Source organism: Globicephala melas, chromosome 20 (assembly GCF_963455315.2).
Source record: "Globicephala melas chromosome 20, mGloMel1.2, whole genome shotgun sequence".
Taxonomy (NCBI): domain Eukaryota; kingdom Metazoa; phylum Chordata; class Mammalia; order Artiodactyla; family Delphinidae; genus Globicephala; species Globicephala melas.
The window spans coordinates 31,427,467-31,449,097 of record NC_083333.1 but is presented as its reverse complement, the minus strand read 5'-3'; the positions used below and the strand labels follow the sequence as shown (position 1 = coordinate 31,449,097).

The 21,631-nt window shown below is 56.6% G+C and overlaps 1 protein-coding gene across 7 annotated transcripts in view; it reads left to right on the top strand.

The window, feature by feature from the left end:
- TBC1D16 (TBC1 domain family member 16) overlaps positions 1 to 21,245 on the top strand; it is an 87,136-nt gene extending 65,891 nt beyond the window's left edge. For 6 of the 7 annotated variants that reach the window (XM_060291024.1, XM_060291022.2, XM_060291025.1 and 3 more), the window contains exons 4-12: positions 3,341 to 3,502; positions 4,519 to 4,666; positions 5,578 to 5,745; positions 6,246 to 6,394; positions 7,066 to 7,200; positions 7,928 to 8,114; positions 10,182 to 10,361; positions 12,924 to 13,070; positions 13,861 to 21,229. In XM_060291024.1, coding sequence (XP_060147007.1) covers positions 3,341 to 3,502; positions 4,519 to 4,666; positions 5,578 to 5,745; positions 6,246 to 6,394; positions 7,066 to 7,200; positions 7,928 to 8,114; positions 10,182 to 10,361; positions 12,924 to 13,070; positions 13,861 to 14,109 — 1,525 coding nt within the window. In that variant the 3' untranslated portion in view covers positions 14,110 to 21,229. Of the gene's footprint in view, positions 1 to 3,340; positions 3,503 to 4,518; positions 4,667 to 5,577; positions 5,746 to 6,245; positions 6,395 to 7,065; positions 7,201 to 7,927; positions 8,115 to 10,181; positions 10,362 to 12,923; positions 13,071 to 13,860 lie in introns of all 7 variants that reach the window. The other variant, XM_030837911.2, reaches the window with a different exon arrangement.
- Positions 21,246 to 21,631: the final 386 nt, after the last annotated feature.

Below are 21,631 nucleotides of genomic sequence, written 5' to 3'. Positions count from 1 at the left end.
CGCTTCCACTGCAGGGCGCACAGGTTAAATCCCTGGTCAGGGAACTAAGATCCTGCATGCTCCTTGTCATGACCAAAAAAACCCCAAAAAACCAAAAATAATAATTTTGGAGGTTTCTTCCTTCCTGCTCAAGCTTTTTCTGAAAACAGACACTTCTCGTATCTATCAGTTATCTATAGCCCCGTAACAAAGGACTCCAGAACTTAAAACCACCATCTTCAGTTTGCTCACAGGTCTTCCCATTGGGCTGGGCCAAGTCAGCCTGTTCTGTTGGGTGCTCTGGGGCTTCCTCAGGCAGCTGTCGGCAGCTGGGAGCTCAACCGGGTGGAGGGTCTGAAATGGTCTCTGTCCATGAGGTTCGGGGACTCTGACGCTGTCAGCTGAGTCTCTCTCTCCTTGTGATCTCTCATCACTTGTGCCTGGGCTTCCTTACATGGTGGCAGGAGTATACCAAGAGTGAGAATACAGAAAGTTCTTGAGGCCAGGCTCTGGAGCTCATAGAATGTCACTCATACCACATCCTGTTGGCCAAAGCCACTCGAAAGGCCAGCCCAGATTCAGGGGTAGGGAAACAAACACCACTCTAGGAATTTGGGGCCATATTTAATCTCCAACTCTGTGCCTGACATTGCAGGAGTTGCCAGATTGACAAAGAACACGCTTGCTATGTTTTGCTGCGGCAGAGCTGGCTTTTCTTATTCATTTCTGTTTTGCATTTTGGTGATCTTCAGAAAGAAATGCTGTATTTCTTAGAGTTTAGCATCTTCTCCCTCTACCTATAAAACATTTTTAACTTATAGCATATTAGGAGTTATTGCCTTAGATAAACCATCCTTATAATTTTAATGTACCACACAATAATTTTACGAACAAGCCAAATTATATGCCACACATATGAGTATTCTTAAAACCAAATTGCTCTGCATGTGTAAAAAGATAAAAAATAAAAATTGTACATATTTCAATTTTCCCAAGATTTTATTTCCATGTTTTTCTATGACTTCAAAATTCCCAGACATTTAACACTTTCATCCCAGGCATGGGTGTTAAATCTCTGTGTTCTGTGCCAGGCTTGTGCTGAGAGCTGGGGATGCAGAAGAGCAAACGAGATACGGCCCTCAACCCCATGGCAATGGGTCTTCAGGCAGAAACAGATATGGCCCTAGGTGACCTAGAAGACTGTACAGTCATCTGCTATGACAGGCCCTAAATAAAAGAGAACAAAGTCTCCTATCAACTTTGCTCCAGTTTGAACCGTGGAACCCCAGCTGTAGGTCCCAACATAATGTCTTGAATTAATTCATCAATCAATTAATTAATGCAAATAATTTCCCCCTCAGGAGTTGTAAAAGGGTTTAGGCAGACTTCTGCCTGGGGGCAAGTTGCTGCAGGAAGGTGTTGGGGGGCCTCTCTCCTGGGCTGCTTCCCCTCAGGACCCCAGTCCTTCCACCACAGCAGAGGAGCAGTGGCTTCGGCCAGGACTCTGCGAGAGCAAGTGTCCATCCTGGATCTGGTTTCTGCAAACCTTGGCCTGCCCTGTGGGGTGAGCAGGACGTAGCATGTTGAGAAGGGCATGCAGGTTTTGGAGGATCGTGCTATGTACGTGTGGAGTGGCGGTGGGGAGAACTGGGGGAGAGGGGCTGGAAATAATGCCACCCTTTGGTGGGCCCTCTCTGGCTGGGCTTGGAGGTGAGCCCGGATGGGCCGGCCCCGCCGGGGAAGCACGCCAAGCACATGCTCTCCGGCCACTGCGGCCTCATTGTTCAATACGCAGATTATGAAATGCTGTGTGAAGCGGCATGGTGGGGGGCTGTCTTCAGACCTGCGGCTGCCTTGTTTTGCAGACAGTCATTGCATAGTGCAGCCACTCAGGCTCCCCTCGGGAGGACAGGGAATCCCTCAGCCTTTTTGGGTCCGAGTTTGCCGTGTGGCTGCGTGCTTCAGCTTGTCTACCTACCCTCCCATCCGGCTGTCTATCTTTACCTGAGTCTGTTTCCTGGGAGAGCACAGGTGCCCCTCAGAAATGGGAGGACCTGGCTCAGCCCACTTCCTTAGGCAGGTGGGGAAGAACTGCACACCAGGCCCAGTATTGTTCTAGAAGCAGCGAAGTTTCTACAAAGGCCAGTCTTCCTCTTTGAGGAAGTTCCGAGTTAGAGGGATTGTGCTTGAACAATCCAGAGTAGCTTCATTTGGAGACCTGGTGCCCATCAGAGGAAGAGGTGCCTCAGGATTCATTGCCTCTGACACTTTTATGTTCTCGGCTGAAACAGGAAAGTGGGATAAAGTGATTGCAGTCTTACCTCTGTGGGATATCGGGGTTGGGATCCAGAACTGATGCTTGCCTTTACTCTGGCGATATTTTAGCAGTCATCTGCTAGATGTTACTATTAAATCTCAAGAGACGGCATTTAACCTGTGGTGTAGCTGAATCCGTGTAATAAAATATTTGGCAACCGAGGAGCCAAACAAAATTATTAATTTTTTAAAGAAGTAGAATAAGATAATGGGGTTGTATTGCTGAACTTTGAACTTAGAAGCAGTTAAATACACTGGTGAAGGTGTGGGCCACAAAGCTTGGGTTCAAATTCCAGCTCTACCACCTGCTAGCTGTGTGACCTTAGACAAGTTACTTAACCTTTCTGAGCCTCAATTCCTGTTTTGTACAATGGTGGTAATAATCACCCATTTCCTAGGATTTATTGTGAAGCTTATATGTGATAAAAAGCACATGAAAAGTGGTTAACACAGAGCTAAGTGTTTACTATTAGTATTAACAGTATTATAACCCAAATGCTTCCTTATGGAACCACTATTTTTTCAGGAAAATACTGAACCAATCTGAACCCAAAAGGAAGCCCCACACTGTCTAAAATGGTCACAAAACAGCTTCTTTCAGTAAGCCCTGAAAACCAGGGTGCCCAGCACTGAGCACTGTTCATTCTACACGAAGCCATGTTATTATCTTCACTGTGCAAAAGAGGAAACAAAGGCTCAGAGAGGCTTAGTAACTTGCCCAAGGTCCCATAGCAAGGGCTCAAACCCAGTCAGTAGGACCTCATCTGCCATTATGACAACCTAATATCTCTGTTGAGGTGGAACAAAATTTGATCACAAAAATGCTTTCCCATCCACATTAAAGTGTAATTGGGCAAGACCTATGATAGGATTCATTCGTTCGTTCATTCATGGGTGTCCGTGGACAGCCTCTATGTGCCCAGCGTGTTCAGCTATATCTCTGAGTGTGCATGCACGTTGAAATGGTTTCCCCAGCCCTCCCTGCCCTTCCCCCATGGCTGCACAACAGAGAAACGTGTGGCCCTAACATGACTTGCTCCACCAGCTCCCCCTCCAGCGTGGACGCCCACCTGCAGTTCCCAGACAGCAGTGGCCTCCTGCAGCCCCCGCGCTGGGACGAGCCGCAGCGGGCCTGCGCCTTGGAGCAGATCTGCGGTGTGTTCCGAGTGGACTTGGGTCACATGCGCTCCCTCCGCCTCTTCTTCAGGTGAGGCCCTCTTGGCCATGTCCTGGAAGCTGCCTGTGTGCCGTGTCCCGGGGGGCCATGCTTGGGTCCAGCACCCCTGCATCCCCAAACATCTGCTTCCCAACATCACTAGTCTTGTCAGCAGTGCCCCCTACGGCTGCCCCACAGGAGCTGGGTCTGGGTAGCTCCCAAACTCTTTCCTCTGCTTTCAGGGTGATGGTAAGCAGCTGTTGCTTGGAGCTCTGGTTTGGGGAAAGACAACGAACCAGGGCTACACAGAGAGCAGTTGCTGCAGGCTGCCCCCGGTCACCCACCCAGAGGCCCAGCTCGGAAGAGGCCATGGCTTTCTAGAGGGAGGCACGCTTTCCTTCATTATGGGGAGCCATCCCTTTTAGTTCCCTGCCTAACGGCCACCTCATCTCTCTCTTCCTGAAAGGCAGGGTGGCCCAGCCGCAGGAAAGCACCAACCAAGACTGGTGCTTAGAAGAAGCAGGCATGTCTCTGTGGGAGTTCCCAGACCCAGAGCCACATCCCGCCTTTCATGGAAGGGAATCCAAGTTTGGGTGATGGCCCTGAGGCATGTGTTGTGAATTTCCCCGGAGGATTCTCCCAGAGTGCCTTCCATGACGGATGGGGAAGGCTGCTGGAGGGGCATCCCTTAGCGCTGCCCCATCTGGGTTCAAAACCTGATTCCCCGTCAGGGCATCCACCCCCAGGACCCCCAGAGAGAAGGGAGGATATGACCTGGCAGGCAAGGGTGGGGACAGAAGGCTGCTCTGGCAGGTCTCCCGGGAGTGAGGACAATACAACCTGGGGTCTCCCAGGAAGGGAGCTGCTTTGCCTTCTTCAGCAAAGGGGTGATGGCTTCTGTTGGGGCATAATTCTGTCCCCTTGCCGCCAGCAGCCAAACTCCACGGGGACTTTCTGTTTCCTGCCTCTGAGGTTGGCAATAGGGGCCTCTGATTATACTTGGAAATAAAAACCCATGTTTACATATTCATGGGTCTGTTCTCTTCCACCCTCCGATGGCCACTCAGCGATGAGGCCTGCACCAGCGGCCAGCTGGTCGTCGCCAGCCGGGAAAGCCAGTACAAGGTGTTCCACTTCCACCACGGTGGCCTGGACAAGCTGCCCGACGTGCTTCAGCAATGGAAATACTGCGCAGAGACGCACCTCAAAGACCAGGTAGCCCAGAGGAGGGTTGGGGACTGCCCCCAGGGAGGCCCTGCACCACCCCTGGAGGCACCTGGCTGCTGAGACACCCCCCCTCCCATTCCCCCCTCCCCTCCAACGGGGGCCCAGGACATTGGTTCTCTCCCCCGGAGACCCAGGCCTCTCCGGTGTGACCCGTGGTCGCTGGGGGCCTACAGAGCAGCAATTTGGGATTTGAAACATGTGCCCAGGCTTCTTGTAAAGGCAGTACTCCGCACTTGAAAAATCATGTTTTGACAAGGCTTCCTGCCATATTTTGCTCAATCTACATACAAATGTAATAAGAGCTCTTTAATTATCTGGTTAAGATACTGTATGTGCTTATTAGAAACGGGCTGACTTTAAAATTCCCTTCCTTCCCACAGAGCCTCCTGCTGGCTTCCCTTATTACAGTAGCATGGCTTTTTTTTCCCCCTACATTGAACAACCTTTGATTTTTGAATTAAATGTCAGCTGCAGTTTTGCCCTGGATCCGTGACTGCCCGTGGAGACAACCTGACAGGCGGGCTCCCCGCTCGCAGAACAGCCATCCCTTTGTATGTGGCCAATCACATGTAATTTATTGCAGGCCCTCCCGGCAGAGGGAAGTTGGCCGTCCGAGGCATTAATTCCGTCTTTGCGGCGGGGCTGGAGGGACAGTGGGGGGCGGCGGTCGATGGGAGTGGGCCGGGAGCCGGGAGCGCGAGGGGGGACCATGGTAAGAGGACGGTATTTTCATTTGAATTGTGTCTAATTACACTTGCCATTTAGGGGTTTGTATGCAGGGAAGAGGCGTCCTCCTCCTCTCAGAAGAGAGCGAGGAAGGCTCACATCCCGCGAAGAGCGCGGCTGGCTTCGAAAGCGAAGCGGCTGAGACACTGATCCCCAACTGTCCTCCCGTCCAGCAGGTCGCCGACGAAAAGACGTGCATGCAGTTCTCCATTCGGCGTCCCAAACTGCCGTCTTCCGAGACGCACCCCGAGGAGAGCATGTACCGACGGTTGGACGTCGCGGCCTGGCTCCGCCACCTGAACGCGCTGGGCCAGGTGGAGGAGGAGTACAAGCTCCGCAAGGTGAGGCCCGGTGTGCCCGCGGGGCCCGATTCAGGACCAGGGGTCGGGGCCATGCCCACGGGCCGCCTCCGGGGGGTGCGTCCGCTGGTGCCAGAGCTGGCTGTGTGAACGCGCCCGATAGAGCAATCAAAGCCGCTGCGATGAAAAAGCAACCTCCGGAGCGGGTTTGGAGGACCCCGCGTCAGCCTGTATAGCAGAGCTCGCAGCCCGCGCCGCGATTCCAAAACCGGGATTAGGCCCTGACGTGAGAACGACAGGTTAATCTGAGTGCCGCACCAGGGGGGGCATTGACATTGAAATGAGCCTGGTTTGTGTCCTGTATGGGAATGGGGGGCCGGCACTTTCCCCTTCCAAACATGTGCAAATTGCAGCGATCTGAATCAAGGCATCAGTTGTCAAGAAGGCGCAGCAAAGCCACCAAAACACAGATCTCCGGGGATTTGGGGGTCCTTTGAGCGGCCCTACTTTGGCCCCTCCCCAACTTTTGCCGCTTCCTCCAGGCCATTTTCTTCGGCGGCATTGATGTGTCAATCCGGGGGGAGGTCTGGCCCTTCCTGCTGCGTTATTACAGCCACGAGTCGACGTCGGAGGAAAGGGAGGCGCTGCGGATGCAGAAGAGAAAGGAATACGCCGAGATCCAGCAGAAAAGGTGACCGCGGCGACCGGCCGGGGCCCCCTCGAACCGCGGAGGGAAACGAAACCTACCCCAGCGCCGCGGAGGGAAACCCACCCCAGCGCCGCGGAGGGAAACCCACCCCAGCGCCGCGGAGGGAAACCCACCCCAGCGCCGCGGAGGGAAATGTCATTTGGAAAGGCAATTTGAGGTGCAATTCAGCATTGATAATATGTTCCGTGACCCATAGTTTCCTTGAAAAATGGGTCTCCCAGGACCGTGAGCGATGGGGCTGGATAAGTGCAGTTATTACCCCAGCGGCGGGCCCTGGGACTGGCTCTCTTTAGCTCGCATGTCAAGATTTTAGAATACTTTTTCAACGTACTTAACGAGGCGCTGACATCCTTCCGCAGAACCCCGGGGTGGCGGGGGTGTTTGGGGGGCACTGGGACTGCTGAGGTCCGTTTGGGCCTCGCTGATCCCGGGGCTACGGTCTGCTCTCTGTTTGGGACCCGTGAGGCCGAGTTAATGTTTGGAAAGCCTTGTGCACCACCCCCACCCCAGGTCAGTGGGAGCCGGAGGGTTTGCCAGCGGCCCCAGTTCCCATCTGGGAGCAGGGTTGGGCGGGGTTGGGCGGGACGCCCGCGCCAGCCGGGAGCGTTTGTGCCGCTTGCTGACCCCCCAGCGGGCGCTCTGCTCCATGCCAGGCTCTCCATGACCCCTGAAGAGCACAGAGCGTTCTGGCGGAACGTGCAGTTCACCGTGGACAAGGATGTGGTACGGACAGATCGAAGCAACCAGTTCTTCAGAGGAGAAGGCAATCCCAATGTGGAGAGCATGAGGTACCACCTTCCCGGCCAGCATGTTTCCTCCCCCCTCCGTTTCACTCCCATCTGCCACCTCACCCCTCAGGCCTCAGTTGACCCTCTGGGAAGTGGAAGAGCAGCAGCTTCTGCAGGGGTCAGGGGTCTTTCCTCCAGGTTCAATGCCCCAGAATCAGAGGGTTGTTAGCTATTTTAGGCAATGTCAGTGGGTCTTTTATTGTCCTAGAGGCCCAGGGAAGGCCTGTAGGCCCCACCCGCTGGGCATCCACTAAGCCTAACCTTGCTTGTCTCACACCAGCTGTGGGCCAGCCTCCCCCTGAGTGTCTCTGTCTCCCATTGGGTGGTCTTCTGGATGATAAAGCCACACAGGGCTGAGGCTGGCATCTTTGACGTGCTGCTACCTCCTGGCAAATAATTGCACAAAATTAGCAGCCCATGAAAACGTTCCTGGCCAGCCCACCCTTTGTCACAGGCAGTTGACAATTAAGAAAATCAGACCCACATTCCTCCTTGCCCTGCTCTCGAGGGGCTGGGCTGGTGAGTGCCTAATTGCAGGCCATTACCTTTCCCCAGGCTCTGGAGACGGTCCCAGAGCTGCCCTCCTTCCTCTGAGATCATGGTGAAAGATGGGGGCCCGGACAGCCCAGGGTCTCCAGCCTGGGGTTCTACTGGCCTGCACAACAACACACTGCTATGTTGCAGCCGTCCTCCACTGACCTCCCTGCTCTCTGCACTGCGTCTCCAGGAGGATCCTGCTGAACTATGCGGTGTACAACCCAGCCATCGGCTACTCCCAGGGCATGTCGGACCTGGTGGCACCCATCCTGGCCGAGGTCCTGGACGAGTCAGACACCTTCTGGTGCTTTGTGGGTTTGATGCAGAACACGATCTTTGTCAGCTCTCCTCGGGATGAGGACATGGAGAAACAGCTGGTGAGGCTCTCAGTTGTGTATGGCTTGGGGGCTGTGGGTCAGCAAGCAGCAGAAAGGCCAGGGTCAGCCTTGCCAGTGGACTGTGGGGGGCTTGGCCCTGGGCCTCTGGGGTAGGGCCAGCTCCCCCAGGAGGGACGCATGCTGTTCCCAGGTCCCAGGACACATGTTGCCATCCCCACCTCACACTCCTGCAGGTCCAGAGTCTAGACTGTGCAGGGCCTTCCCCTTGTGGCTTCCCACCTCCCTGCATGTGGCATCCCAACCCAGGCTCCCTGGGAGACAAAGAAGGGGGGGGGTCCCTATCACACCTGACCCTGTGCTGTGTAAAATGGTTCCTCAGGTGCATCTGGGCCCCTTGCAGGGGTCCAACATAGCCAGGGTTCTGGGGGTGGGGATGGGAGGGGCTCCTGAAACCACCTCGAGGCCCGCTGGGTAGTTGTCACAACCGTACCTCCAGGGCAGCAGGCTTGCTGTGCGCAGCCGGCACCCCTCCCTTCGTGGCCTCCCCTAATCTACACAGACCAGGCAGCACTGAGACTTGGGAGCGAGGAGGCAGAGCTGGGTAAGGCAGGGCCAGGAGTGCGTACTCTTTCCTTACGTAGCATCTGTGCACTCCAAGCACCTGCCGGGTGCTGCTGGCACTGGGAGATGGTCTCAGGTCCCCAGTCTGCAAGAGATTTTTGGTCTGGAAGCTGACAGTGTGAGGAGAGGATGCTGGGTGCCAGGGAGTGATACAGAAAGAGCTCTGGTGATAGAGGTGGGAACCAAGACAGGCGTCCCAGTGTCTCCTTGGACTAGGCCGACCCAATGGCACGTGGGGTCTGGCCCTGGACACTGTCAGGCCTGCCGAGACTTGGCTGAGAGAGCTCTCTGGGCAATGGCACTGGGTGCCCTGGTCAGGTTGGTGGCCCACATGCAATGAGGGTCGAGCTGAATGGAGGGCCTCAAATGCCAGGCCAAGGAGCATGTCCCGTCAACTTGCCATTAGGAAGCCGTTGAAGACTATGGATGGTAGAGCAGAACACAGCAGGGGATTGGACGAGGGGGAGCCAGGAGCAGGCAGGTGGGGATTGGAAGGTGCCGGGCACCAGAGCGGGGGTGGGGGGCACCCGTGAGGGAGGGAGGGGATCAGCTGCGTGCCTGGACTTCACCCTGCTGTGGGCCACTGGGTGGAAAGACTGGCCAGTCGGGAAGGGTCCTCAGAATCAGTTCCCGTGCCATCCCAGCGGCTGTCTCAAGTAGGAACAATGGGTCGCTTGTGTGGGAAGGGGCCTGTGAGTCACCAAGCCCCCACCCCAGGATCTGGCTGGGATCTCAGCCGAGCCTGCCCACTCTGTGCTCTCTGCATCGGCCCTGTGATGTCAGGTTTCCACGGTACCTGCGGAGGCAATTACGGGCTCTGATGCGATTCGCCCCTGATGGGCTCCGAAGCACATGGCCCCGTGACTTGTTAGCTCCCGGAGATTGATTTTACAACGGTGCTGGTGAAGTCAGCAGCCAGAGCAGGACGTTGCCAGAAACAGCCTCCATCTCGTCCCAAGTCACTGGGTGGTGACCTTAAGTGCAGGAATTGAGCCTCTCGGGGTTCAGAAACGCCCCCTCTCTGTCCTAAATCAGCTCTGGAAGATGATGGATCTTGGTGATGGTTGAGTGGGTGTGGGGGAGGGGGCGTTGTCAATGGATGATCTGCTCGACATCCCAGAAGGGAGGGGGCGTCAGAAACAGCCCCATATGGCGCCTGAGGCCTGGGGGTCTTCCTGCCACTAGCCTCCTGGTCCACATCAGGGTGCTGTGCTCTGCCTTGCCCTGGGCCACGCCACAGCCTCCAAAACAGTCTGAAATCTGGGCTAAACTGACAAAGACAGGTGTGAGTCAGACTTCCAGCGACAGAACAAAACAAGTGGGTGCAGTGACATGTAGCAGGTAGAGACCTCACGCATGGCACACAGGCTTTGGCGGGCGGGAGGGGTGGACCGAGGAAGGGCCTCGGTGGGAGTGGGCTTCCTGGGCCAGGCAGGCAGGCGTGCTCGGGGCTGGGGGGCTAACTCATCTCGGCCTCGCCCCCAGCTGTACCTGCGGGAGCTGCTGCGGCTGACGCACCTGCGCTTCTACCAGCACCTGGTCTCACTGGGCGAGGACGGCCTGCAGATGCTCTTCTGCCACCGCTGGCTGCTGCTGTGCTTCAAGAGGGAGTTTCCCGAGGCTGAGGCTCTGCGGATCTGGGAGGCCTGCTGGGCCCACTACCAGGTGAGTCAGGCGCGGTGCCCAGGGCTGGGGGCTGGGACAGCCGTCCTGCACCCAGTCTAAAAGGAGGGTGGGGTGCCCACGTAACCGTGCGCCTCCTCTGGGGTCCCCCTCCACCATCCCTGACCCCCCGCAAGCCACAGTCCGCCCCTCACATGGCGACTGCCTTCCAGTCCCACGTGGCCAGCCTCAGACCTGCAATTCGCCTCCCAAGTAACTGAAATCGATGCAAATTGCCCACTGACTGCACTCATTACCACGTTCTGGGGCTGAGCACGCTCCTGTCACAACCAATCAGCGTGAAAGACATTGCGGGGCCGAGCAGGACGCCAGTGCCCACAAGCTGGAGCCAGTGCCCGCCCGCCTGCCCCCTCGGGACGACTCAGGGAAAGGGCCCGAGACCTTGCTTCCCCATCAGCCCCTCTGAGAGCCCGGGCCTGGCCCACTGTCCCCACCCAGGGATGTGATTTCCACTTGCCATCCACTGTTATCATTGTCTCCTCAACAAATTCCCCTGAGAGCGTCGAACTGGCCCTGTCACACAGCTTTAATGCCCAAATTAGCAACAAGCTGGCGACGTGAAAGGATAGGCAAGTCTCTCTGAATCCATCAGCCTTAAAAAAAAATAGTATTGACGCATCCGGGAGGTGGCCAGGACTCTTTCTGCAAGAGCGGGCTCCATCCTCCCTGTGGCAGCCGGAGCAGCTTGGATGAGACAAACCTCGCTGTTACGTGGGCACGCCCACCAGCCCTCGGAAATGTGCATCAGCGTTTCCCCTCCTTACTAATGTCAAAGAAGGGTTATGTCTGATAGAAGTGAGTGTGAACAAATGTGGTGCTGGTGCCACAGGCTGTCTTTGTGTTCATCCATCCTCACCCGCCTCCTGCTCCTGCCCCCAGCCGGGCCCAGGTCTGGGCCGCGATTCCTGCGTGGGTTAGCGTGCTCGACGTGTACTGCAGGCTGGAATCAAGGAAGCATTGGCAAGGATGGTCCAAAACACTGGATCACATTTAAAAAAAAAAAAAATTGTGTCCACTTTGCAAAGCCTCATTGCATGTTTTTCCAGCAGCAAGTTTGCCACCCTCGTGACATCACATTTAGGCTAATGTTACAAGTGAACTCAGAGCATTACCCAACAAATGGGGCCATTTCTCAGGCTAAATTTAGCCACATTTGGCCCCACCACTTGATCAAATTAGTGGCAGGAGATTGGAAGCGGGGGGTAGGATGATTGTAGTGGGCGTAGGCTAATTCATTAGAGTGAGTTCGTGGAGAGGGGGGTGGTCACTACCAGCTGCTTTAACTTTTAAAGTGTCCCCAGAGTGAGAAAGGCTCTATTTCATTCATTTATGATACTTCTAGTTTGCCCTCAGGGGCTGCACTGCCCTGGGCCTTGTCCAGTGAACTGGGATTAGTCCTGTACTGCCATCCAGCCCCATTTAGAATGTGCCCCACCTTTTCTGCCCCAGAGTCCTCTCTGAGAGGAGGTAGACATGCGCCTTCCTCCGTCCTCCCCCCTCCCCCCAGCCCTCCGCCAACCCTGGCCACAGTTCGAATAGCTGCAGGAGGATCGTTCTGAGCCACATCAAGGCCATTCTGGAGTAATTCAGAGGAAGGGGCTGGGCAACCCAGAATGGTCTCTTCAGAGTGGGTGGGGTGTGGGATGTTTGCTGCCCATAACTTCTGCCCGCATCCAGGGCTCCTCCTGGCCCTGTTTGCAAAGGAACAAAGTTCTGTCTGGCTGGGTGGCCGACGTCAGGAGACTAAACACAGGCTTCCTGGTGGTCCTTGTCCTTCCTCTGCCCCCGAGAGCAAGTGTGACTCAAAGGCGGTGTGCCCTCAAAGTGTCCGGGCCGGAGAGCGCACAGGATGTACCCCAGCCAGGACCAAGTGCCGGCTTCCTGCTGTGGGCCAGGCCTTCTTTGCTGGGCAGCCATATGAGGCAGCCTCCAAGGAAGACAGCGGAGTCCTCAATGGGCTCTGTAAAGCTGGTTAAAGATGGTGGGCTCGTTGGGGAGCTCCTTGGGGACCGTCATGATCTGCCGTGCTCTGCTCCGAGGCTCTTCTCCCCACTTTCTTATCAACAAACCTAAGAGTCGTCTCTGGGGCACGAGTTGGGACGTTTGGCCTGGAGGCAGGAGGACAGCGACCAGTGGGTGGGTGCCAGAAAGTTCTTTCTCAGTGGCGTGTTCTGTGACCCACTGGAGCATGTTCTGACGCACTGTCTCTCAAGAGAATGGGCACGGGCCAGCCTTCAGAGGAGCATGTTCTTTGACCTGTGCTGGAAAGCCTCCCAGAGGGCTCCCCGGAGGGTAACAGCAGCCCGTGGGTGGCCAGCCCCTTTGTATGTCACAGCAGCCTTTGGATAGAGGTGCTCACACTGGCCCATTTGCAGGTGGGGAAACTGAGGATGAAGGAGGCTTCTGGGCTTGCCCAGGGCCACATGAACCCAGACGACCTCACCCCGAGCCCTTACCCCGCACCTCTGCACTTGGCCTCTACCTGCAGGCAGGCCCTGGGGCTGGGTCAGGGGCCTTATCTGAACCCAATCTCTATCCCCCCAGACAGATTACTTCCACCTTTTCATCTGTGTGGCCATCGTGGCCATCTACGGGGATGACGTCATTGAGCAGCAGCTGGCCACCGACCAGATGCTTCTGCACTTCGGAAACCTGGCCATGCACATGAATGGGGAGCTTGTTCTCAGGAAGGTGAGTGTGGCCCCTGCATGCAGGCCCGCCCTCCCATATACAGAGCCCCACCCCTTCACTTCCAGAGCTCCGCCCACACACTCCAGCCACCCTGGGAGCTCCTGACCAAGGCCCAGTGGTCAGCATGTCTGGCAGCTGCTCAGGGTGCCCATCAGGCCCTGGCAAAGAGGCCTCTCTCCTCATGGACTGAACAGATTACCTGGTTTGATGGACAGGTCCTCCACCTGCGGTACCTCAGTCCTAGCCCAGAGCCAGGAAAACTGAGCAGGAGGCTTAGGGAGGGGAGGTGGACACTTTTCATCCGAAGTTAGTGGAACAAAGGGCGCCTTTGCCACCTCCCCACTTCCCAGGCTCCTGCTGGAGTCTGCTTCTTAAAGCTCTCTGGTGTCTCCTGGGGGCAGTGAGGAGGGCCTGGGGTCAGGGTGGGGTGGGTAGGAAGAGGGTGGTGGAAACAGACCCTGCAGGGCGGAGAGGTGGAGCCCTGGGGCCAGGCCGAGCCAGGGAGGGACAGGGTGGGCCCTGTGCCGCTTTTGCCTGCCCTGTTCACCCTCCATATGAAGGCCATCGGGGGAGCCTTCTTTGTGTCAAGCCACATGGGAGCACTGCTCCGGGTACCATGTGAGTCCCGTCCCTCAGCTGGATCACGGTGTTGACAGGGACGGGGCAGGCAGAGCCCTCGCCCTGACCTGGCACAGGGTGAGCCCTTGGGCGCTGGCTACTGCTGCCCCTGCTCTCGGGCCACTGGCTGTCCCCCAACGCCCTCGTCACTGCCTGTCCTCTCTGTTTGCAGGCAAGGAGTTTGCTCTATCAGTTTCGCCTCCTGCCGCGGATCCCCTGCAGCCTGCATGACCTGTGCAAGCTGTGTGGGACTGGCATGTGGGACAGTGGTTACATGCCCGCCGTGGAGTGCACAGGCCAGCACCCGGGGTCTGAGAGCTGCCCATATGGGGGCACTGTGGAGACGCCTTCGCCCAAGCCCCCCAGAGAAGGCAGGAAGGGCCCAAAGACGCCCCGGGAAGGCTTCGGTTTCCGCAGATAGGTTGGGCTCCCTGTGCTAGACGAGGGGTGAGGGAACCTCAGCCAGGTCCCAAGCATGGGGGAGGGGGTGGGGCTGGGCTTGGAGGGGATGGGATGGTAGAAACAGAAGGAAAATGCCCTTGGGCGGCATGAAGGGAAACTTTTCATATTAAGGACAAAAGCGGAGTCCAGAAGTGACAAAAGTGGAACCCGCCAGCTGCCCAGAGAAAAGTCACCTCCCAAAAAAGCGGGACCAAAATGCACAGCCATCCCACCTGGACACGCAGGCTGGCTGGGTTCTTGTGTTGCCTGCCTTTGATGGCTCTCCACACGTCCCAGGAATTCCTCCAGCTTCATCAGCCACCGAAGGGTATTGCCAGGCACTGGGAAAGGCAGAGACAGAAGGAGAGGTCTTGTGCACCCACCAGTGCCGGGGAGTGCAGAACAAGGGGGTCCTGTCCAGGCCCAGAGACATCTTTGCAAGCCGGACACACCCGCCTCATCAGGCTTCATTCTCTGAAAGAACCAAACATACTCCACAGCTTCTCCAGCCACAGCTGCAAAGCTGATGTGAAGACATCTGCCCCCCATCCCCCCGCCAAAAAAAGCCCCACTGATTTCAGGGTAAAGAGGTGTAAGAGCAGGGGACTGGGGGCTTTCACACTGTCCATTTCAACATCCTGTCCTCTTGGTATGTGAAGGAATCTGCTGCCTGAGCACAGGCTGTTGAAATGTTGGATTCCTCTCCCTTTGTTGGGGAATGTCTGCATTTGGCATTGTTTAAGGCCAGCCTCACCAAATACTGCAACCAACTGGGGTCTGGATGGGTTGAGGTGTGTGTGTGTGCATGCAAAATCATCTGAAGGGAATCTGCAATGTTTGAGGGAAGGGGTACTATATTAACTGACCAACCAAGACAAAGGCACCTGAAAGTGCTAGAAAGACTCCCACTTCCCTGCAGGGCCTGCATTCTGCCATGAATGCCAGTCTTCTGTAAGTCAGCTTCTCAGGTGGTTGGACGCAAGAGTGGCCACAGTACGGTAGCCATCACTCAGGGCACCTCTGCTTTCTGTGTGGGAACCAGGTCTTCCCAGCAAGCTCTCCCTGCTCCCAAAGATTCTCATCAGTTGCTCCTTCTGGGATTTAGAGAAGGACAGATAAGGGCATGGGAGGGCTCCCAGCCAGTGTAAAGTGGTGGAGCCATTTGCACAGGAAGCCACCTCTTGAACTGGCAGGAGCAAGGAGGCTGGAATCGTTCCTTGAATCCTCCTGCACATTCTTCTGGGGAGAATGATTCCTGACGTGCTGAGAGTCATCGCGGAGACGCAGCCCGACTAAGGCTTCTTCCTGCCCCTCAGCTTTTCCCACTGGGACCTGACGCTGCTGGATGGCGCCACTTTAAAAAGATGTTTATCAACAGGAAAGAGGAGTTATCAGCCTCCTCCCTTCTCAGCTTCTCTCTTCTCCATGAGCCCAAGTCCTCCAGCAGGCAGGAGACTGACACTGGTACTTCCAAGTTCCTGGCCCCTCTATCCAAGAGTCTTTCGGAGAGACCATCCTGGAGCCCCATCAGTGCCCAGATCTTAGGGTACTGACCATTACAGTCCAGCAGCAGGATCCAGGCTGGATGGGGGTAGACTTGTGCTCTGCTTCTGGGGAAAGAAGATTGCCTTTCCATCCGGAGGATGGCTCCTGATCCATTATGGAAATGGCTTGAGTTACCCAGGCACTATGTTGACCCTCCTCTAGAGACCACATCCCCATGAACAGGCGTAACAGTTATCCATTGCCACAGTAATGCTACATAACAAATAGCCCCCAAACATGGTGGCCTCAACTAGCACACACTTTTACCTAGCACATGAGTCTGTGGGGCAGCAGCTCAAGCTGGGCATTTCTGGTCTGGGTTGGGCTTGCTCCCATGCCTGGAGCTGTTAAGTCCCAGGGGTGTGCTCACACATGTCGAGGTGTGTAGAGGTCAGACTTGGCTCTGCTCTGTGCTTCTTGCATCCTTCCCGCAAGCCAGTCCTGGCCAAGGCGAAGGTGCAGAATCAGAAGTGTACAGGCACCTTCCCAAGCCTTGACAGATGCCCCCCGTGCTGCCACCTCAGTGGCCAAAGCAAGTCACATGGCCAGACTCAGCATCTAGGGATGGGGAAATGGACCCTCCCCTGCAGTAAGAGAAGTGACATGGCGAGGGACTGGGATTCAGGGAGGGGTGAGGAACTGGGCGGCTGGTACGGGGCTGGAAGAGTCTACCAGCACCACAACAAAGTCCTGGTCCAGATAACACTGTTTTGGAGCTCACCTTCTACCAGGGGCGTGACTTCCCCTGAAGGGGCAGGAGATGCCTAAGCGGAGAAAGGGTGCTCCCCCCTCATCCTCCGTAGCAGAAGAACGTCCGTGCATTTTACAATACCTTGTGCCTTTGGGTTGCTGTGTGCGGGGTGGAGGGAGAGGGGTCCCAGGCTCCCTCACTTTGGAGGGTCCTGGGTGGAAAGTGCTCATTCTGAAGCTCCCAGCTCCCACAGCCCCTCACCCCCACGGCTCCCCAGGACCCTCCCACCTCTCACCCTATGGGCTGGGTGAGGTCCCAGTGAGATCTGGGCCTCCTGGAGCAGCCAGGACCTCGAAAGCTGAAGACCTGGGTTTGTGGGCTCTGCGAGGTCCCGCTGCTCCGGAGGGATGGAGAAGGCCCGCCCCTGCACGGCTCCCTTAATCTGGATGCAATTAGAGGAAACCAGCCAAAAACCCTGCGGCAGCTGTTGCCTCAGGATTATTCCCAGCCAGCAAAAGGCATTAGGGTGATAATTCAGTCATTAGACTTTTAGCCTTCCCACCGCCAGAACGTGCAAATACAGGATAATCAGCCCAGCACGGCCATCCTCGGCGATACTGCTTATTTAACCCATTTTTTCTAAATGACACTTAATGTTATTGGCTGGGGTGCGTGTGCATGCATACTTAAAAGTTTCCCCACTGCTAATGTCTGTGCTGACGTTACATGATGTCGTCGGGGCCTCTGGGAAGAGCGGGCACCTTTGATGCGCATGTGCTGGCACAGTGAGGGCAGTGGGGCAGGGACTTACCAGCCCAGTGGGGCTTCACCCTCTCAGGGAAGGTGGATGATGGCAGGATGAAGCTGGGTGTGGGGAAGGTGGGCATATAGTGGGGTCAGTGTCTGGTTAAGTGCAGAGGGGAACAGTGTGCTATTCCAGAAGGTTCTGACTTAAGTCCCAGCAGGGGGGACTTGGAACTCACAAGTCAAGGGAATTGGAGTTCTTGAGCCAATTAGAGGGGTGGGGATAGGCAGGCTGGGAGGGGTCCCCAGCCCATCTCTGCGGAGGAGGAGGGTCTGCAGTCCAGAGGGCAGTTCCATTGGCGGCCTTGGTCTGAATGCCATCAGCAGGCAGCGCTGTGTTGTCCTGATCAGCTGAGTGTCAGGCAGGACAGAGAGTTTTGAATCCAGGACCTTTGAGTTTTCTGTAAAATCCTGCTGGGGGCAGACAGCTGGACAGGATGAAGATGCTGGTCCTGAAATGAGGGCAGTGGCTGGCAAAGGTCACCCAGCTCTGACCTTTGATGGGTAGGAAATGGGACAAAATCTGTGGACCACAGTGGGGGACCTCTGTGGCTCTCCCCTCAGTTTTTTGTGAGGTCCCTCTGAGCTCTCTTGTCTGCTTCTTGTTCGGTAGAAATAGCTGGGAGGAGGGCAGCCCCCAGGGTGGTGGGAATCTGCTCATGGCTGTGCCCTGCACCTGCGGAAGCCTCCATCCTCTGTTTGGCCTCCCCTCCGCCATGCGGGGAGGCTGGAGGGTGGCAGGAGCGCCTGGGTTCACCCGGCCGAGAGAAGGAAGCCTCTTCCAATTTGTTTGCCCAGCAGAGGCCCCCAGAGGCCGCCCCGCCTCAGAGGAAGGAGGAGGAGTTTCCCTGGGAAACCCCACACACGAGCGGAGGTGCAGCCTGCAAGCTGTGCCGCAAACCCATAGCAAAGGGAAGGAGCCTGCGGGTCTGGCCTGAGGCCAGGCGCTTCCTCTGGAGACCCTGGGGAACCAGATGGCCCAGGATCTGATTAGCCCTGGGTTTCTAAGCCAGGCTGCAAGGCTGTCCCGAAGTGAAAGCATTCTTTCCCCGCCCGTCCTTGGCTCAGAGGGAACTGCCCCCAAAGTTGTGAAGCCTAAGAACAGGGCTCCCCTACAGAGGTTGCGCAGTGCTGCGTGGAAGGAAGACGCTTACCTAGGGGTCAGGAACCTGGTTCTTGTCCTGCCTCTGACCCTTCCCAGGTGCGTGACCTTCCTGCACTCTGAGCCTCGGTTCCCTCATCTGTAGAATGAACGGCGCTGCCCTCCCAGCCCGCCTCACAGGACTGCCGTGGGGACTCTCCAGGTGAAGCTGTCATGAAGATGCTTTACCAGCCCCGGGGGCTTCACCTGCCACTCAGGGAAGAGACCACTGACCTTGGCCTTGCAGCCTTGGCGGAAAGGCGGCATGCTCCCAACCCGAGAGCTCGCCCTGCTTTGAGAGTCAGCAAACCCGCTCCCTTCTACACGTCCACTTTGCTGCATGTCCCCGACTAAGGGGGACCTCTCTGTGCCTCTTCTGTGAAATTCACCCCATGGCACCCCACTCCTGCCATGAGGATAACCGACCATAAGCCATGACCTTGGTGACCCCGAGAGGTGTGTCTGTGTGCCATGTGCCCAGCTCTGCATCAGGGATGAGGTCCAGGCCTCGGACCCCCACGGCTGTGAAACCCACTCAAGCAGGGGGCCGTGGCCTCCTGGGTCAGGCTGTAGAGACTGGAGAGGGGTGTCCCTGGGCCTCTTGGGGGCAGGGCCGGCATGCAAACAGCCTGCAGGCATCTGGCCGTTAAACACATTGTGCTGAATTTCTAGGTAGGAAAGTACATTTCAAGTTCAGAGATCAAGTCACTTGGTCATCTTCTCTCCAGCACCTTGTGTTAGTCAGAGGGCAGGGTTTCTGTTGTTTAAGGGAAAGTTTAATGAAATTACCAAGAGATTACTGATGTCCGTGGCTAGCATTCGTTCTGTGTATTTCATTTTGTTTTCTTTTTTAAATACAATCGCCCACTGGTCAGGCCATGCCCCAGGCTCGGGACTGGCCACCCAGACCCCAGGGGCCACGGCCCCCACTGTGCTTCTGGCTCTCATGGATTCCACTGCAAAGTAAATAAAATCATATTGACAACAAACATACGCTCTACGGCGCCTCTAAGGAAAAGGTCCGGCGAGATTTGTTAGGTCAGAATGTGGCAGGTTCCAGTGCTGGGTAAAGTGGGCTCCCATAGAAGAGCAAGGAGGGCCGGAGGGCTGGCCAGCGGCACAGCAGGCCCTGCTCTGGGGAGCCTGGCTGCAGGCCCAGGGGTCCATCAGGCATCTGAAGGGGACAGGGCGCTCGGCCTGCAGCAGGGAGGAGCTGCTCGCCACCAAGGTGGAGAGGTAGTAGGAAAGTGCCTGTGAACCCCAGTGACCAGGGGCCTCAAGACTGGCCCCAGCACCTGGAAACACAGTGTTTTATTGAGACTTGGCTGCCAGGGCTCTGATTTCAGGAAAAGCCGAAGACTTGCATTTGTGAACTTTCTACGGAGGCAAAGAAAATGAATTTGACCTTGTTAAGGGTGGGAGTTAAAGGAAGAATTCAGGCATCAGCTTCTCTCATCTCCATCCCCTGGAGCCCTACCATAGGGAACACGCCCCAGGGATTACAGGGAGGTGGGCAAGGGGGCTGGGGCCTGTCCTGGTTCTCCTGGACCGTGCTGGTGGGTGGAGGGCTCCCAGCCCTAACACGTGCCTGTGGGATTGCGAGCTGGTTTTCTGTGGTTTTGTGTGTACCTTTTCGTCCCTTTGCGTGAGAGGGGAGGAGGGTGCATATGCCGCCCTCCTGAATGTCTGCACCCCTGGGGGTCTCGTGTCTGCAGGGTCTGTCTCATCCTCCACCCACCTGGCCTTGGCTGAGACGACAGAGAGCTTTGTCACCCGTTCTCTGCAGGCCAGGAGTGCCCTTGCCTGAGGCTGGCTGGCCACGTGGCCAGGAGGGGCAGCAGCCCCGCTGATGCATCAGCTGCCGTGCCTGGCTGGTGGATCCACTTAGACGTTCTCTGTCCTTTTGTGAGTGGGAGGCGCTGCTTCCCCCTCATGCCTGGCCTTAACCTGGGATCTGAAGTCGCCCCTGATGGCCGAGTGCAGACAGAGAGGGAGCCTGGAGTTCAGGGGCACCAGCCCTACCATCACCACCCTCCAGGGCACGGCTGTGGGTCAGTTCGTCCTCAGAAAGGGGCAGTCCCACCCCACAGAGCAGCCCTGCAATGGGTCAAGGCCATTGTGGCCCTCACCTTGGGCCATGCCCCTGCCCGAGAGGGCCTTTCAAACCTGTTGGGCAGCTGGTTTCCTGGGTCTGGCCCAGCCAGGATACTCCATCAGGTGTTTGTCTTTGCTCTGCTCTAGTTCTCCCAGAAATAACAGCCGTGTAGTCACGGGCACAGGGATGTGCTGCCCTAGAGCCAGACTCTCCAGGGTGGCCCCTGGAAAGACCTGGCCTCTGTTGTCCTGTGGTCCTGAGGGCTGGGCCTGGGAGCAGCTTGTCTGTTGTGGCGCGGACGGGCCATCTGCACGGTTCGCTTTACACCCCTGCTAGCGGCAGAGACACCCCCGCCCCGCCCCTGGGGCCCATTCACTTCAGAGAGTGAGCGTCCTGTGCACCACCCTAGTCCTATCATTCCTTCATGCATCCGTTCAGCCAGCCCCACCAGGGAGACGGGTACCATTGTCCCATGGACCTGCTCCAGGGACCCGAGGCTGAGCACACCAGGTCACTGGGGTTTCTGGGGTGGGCAGCACGTACTCTACAAATGCTCCATGAGCAAAACTGCCTTGCCGGCCCTGGGAGAAGCCACTCAGTGTCTGCACTTTTGGGGCCCCCGGGGCAAACCTTGAACTCCTCGGGTCTGAGTGACCTTTGGCTGCAGAGACTCAGGTGAGCCAGAAATGTCAGAGATGATTTTCTTTCAGTCAAGTTGAATCGCATTATGAGCCCTGCCAACCCAGTTAAGTCTCAGTTGTTATTGGTGTCTCTCCTTCCCCCCGACACCCACATGAAGACATGCAATGAACAGGGGTGGGAGGGATCCCACGCAAAACGTGCAGGGGGCTCTCTGCTCCTGGCCCATGGTTGCCACTGAGACACCCTCTGTCCAAACCCAAGGAGCCCGTGAGGTCTGGCTCTTTCCTTTGACTGGGGCCCTGGTGCCCAGGTACAGCTGCATCTCTACCCCCATCCTGTCCCTCTGCAGGGAAGCCACCGCCACTATACACACACACTCACATACACACAGGGCGGGGAGGCCTCAGCCAGGCCCTTTCCCTCCCCGGTTCCATCGTCCACCTCTCTTCAAGGACCACCAGCTTTTAGAACAGAACCCACAGGAGGCTGGCCACAGGCTCCTTCCCACCACTCGGCAGAAACCTGGAGGGGAAGGAGCACAAGGGCTTGACAAGCCTGGGAGATGCTCGGAAGAAAAACTACAG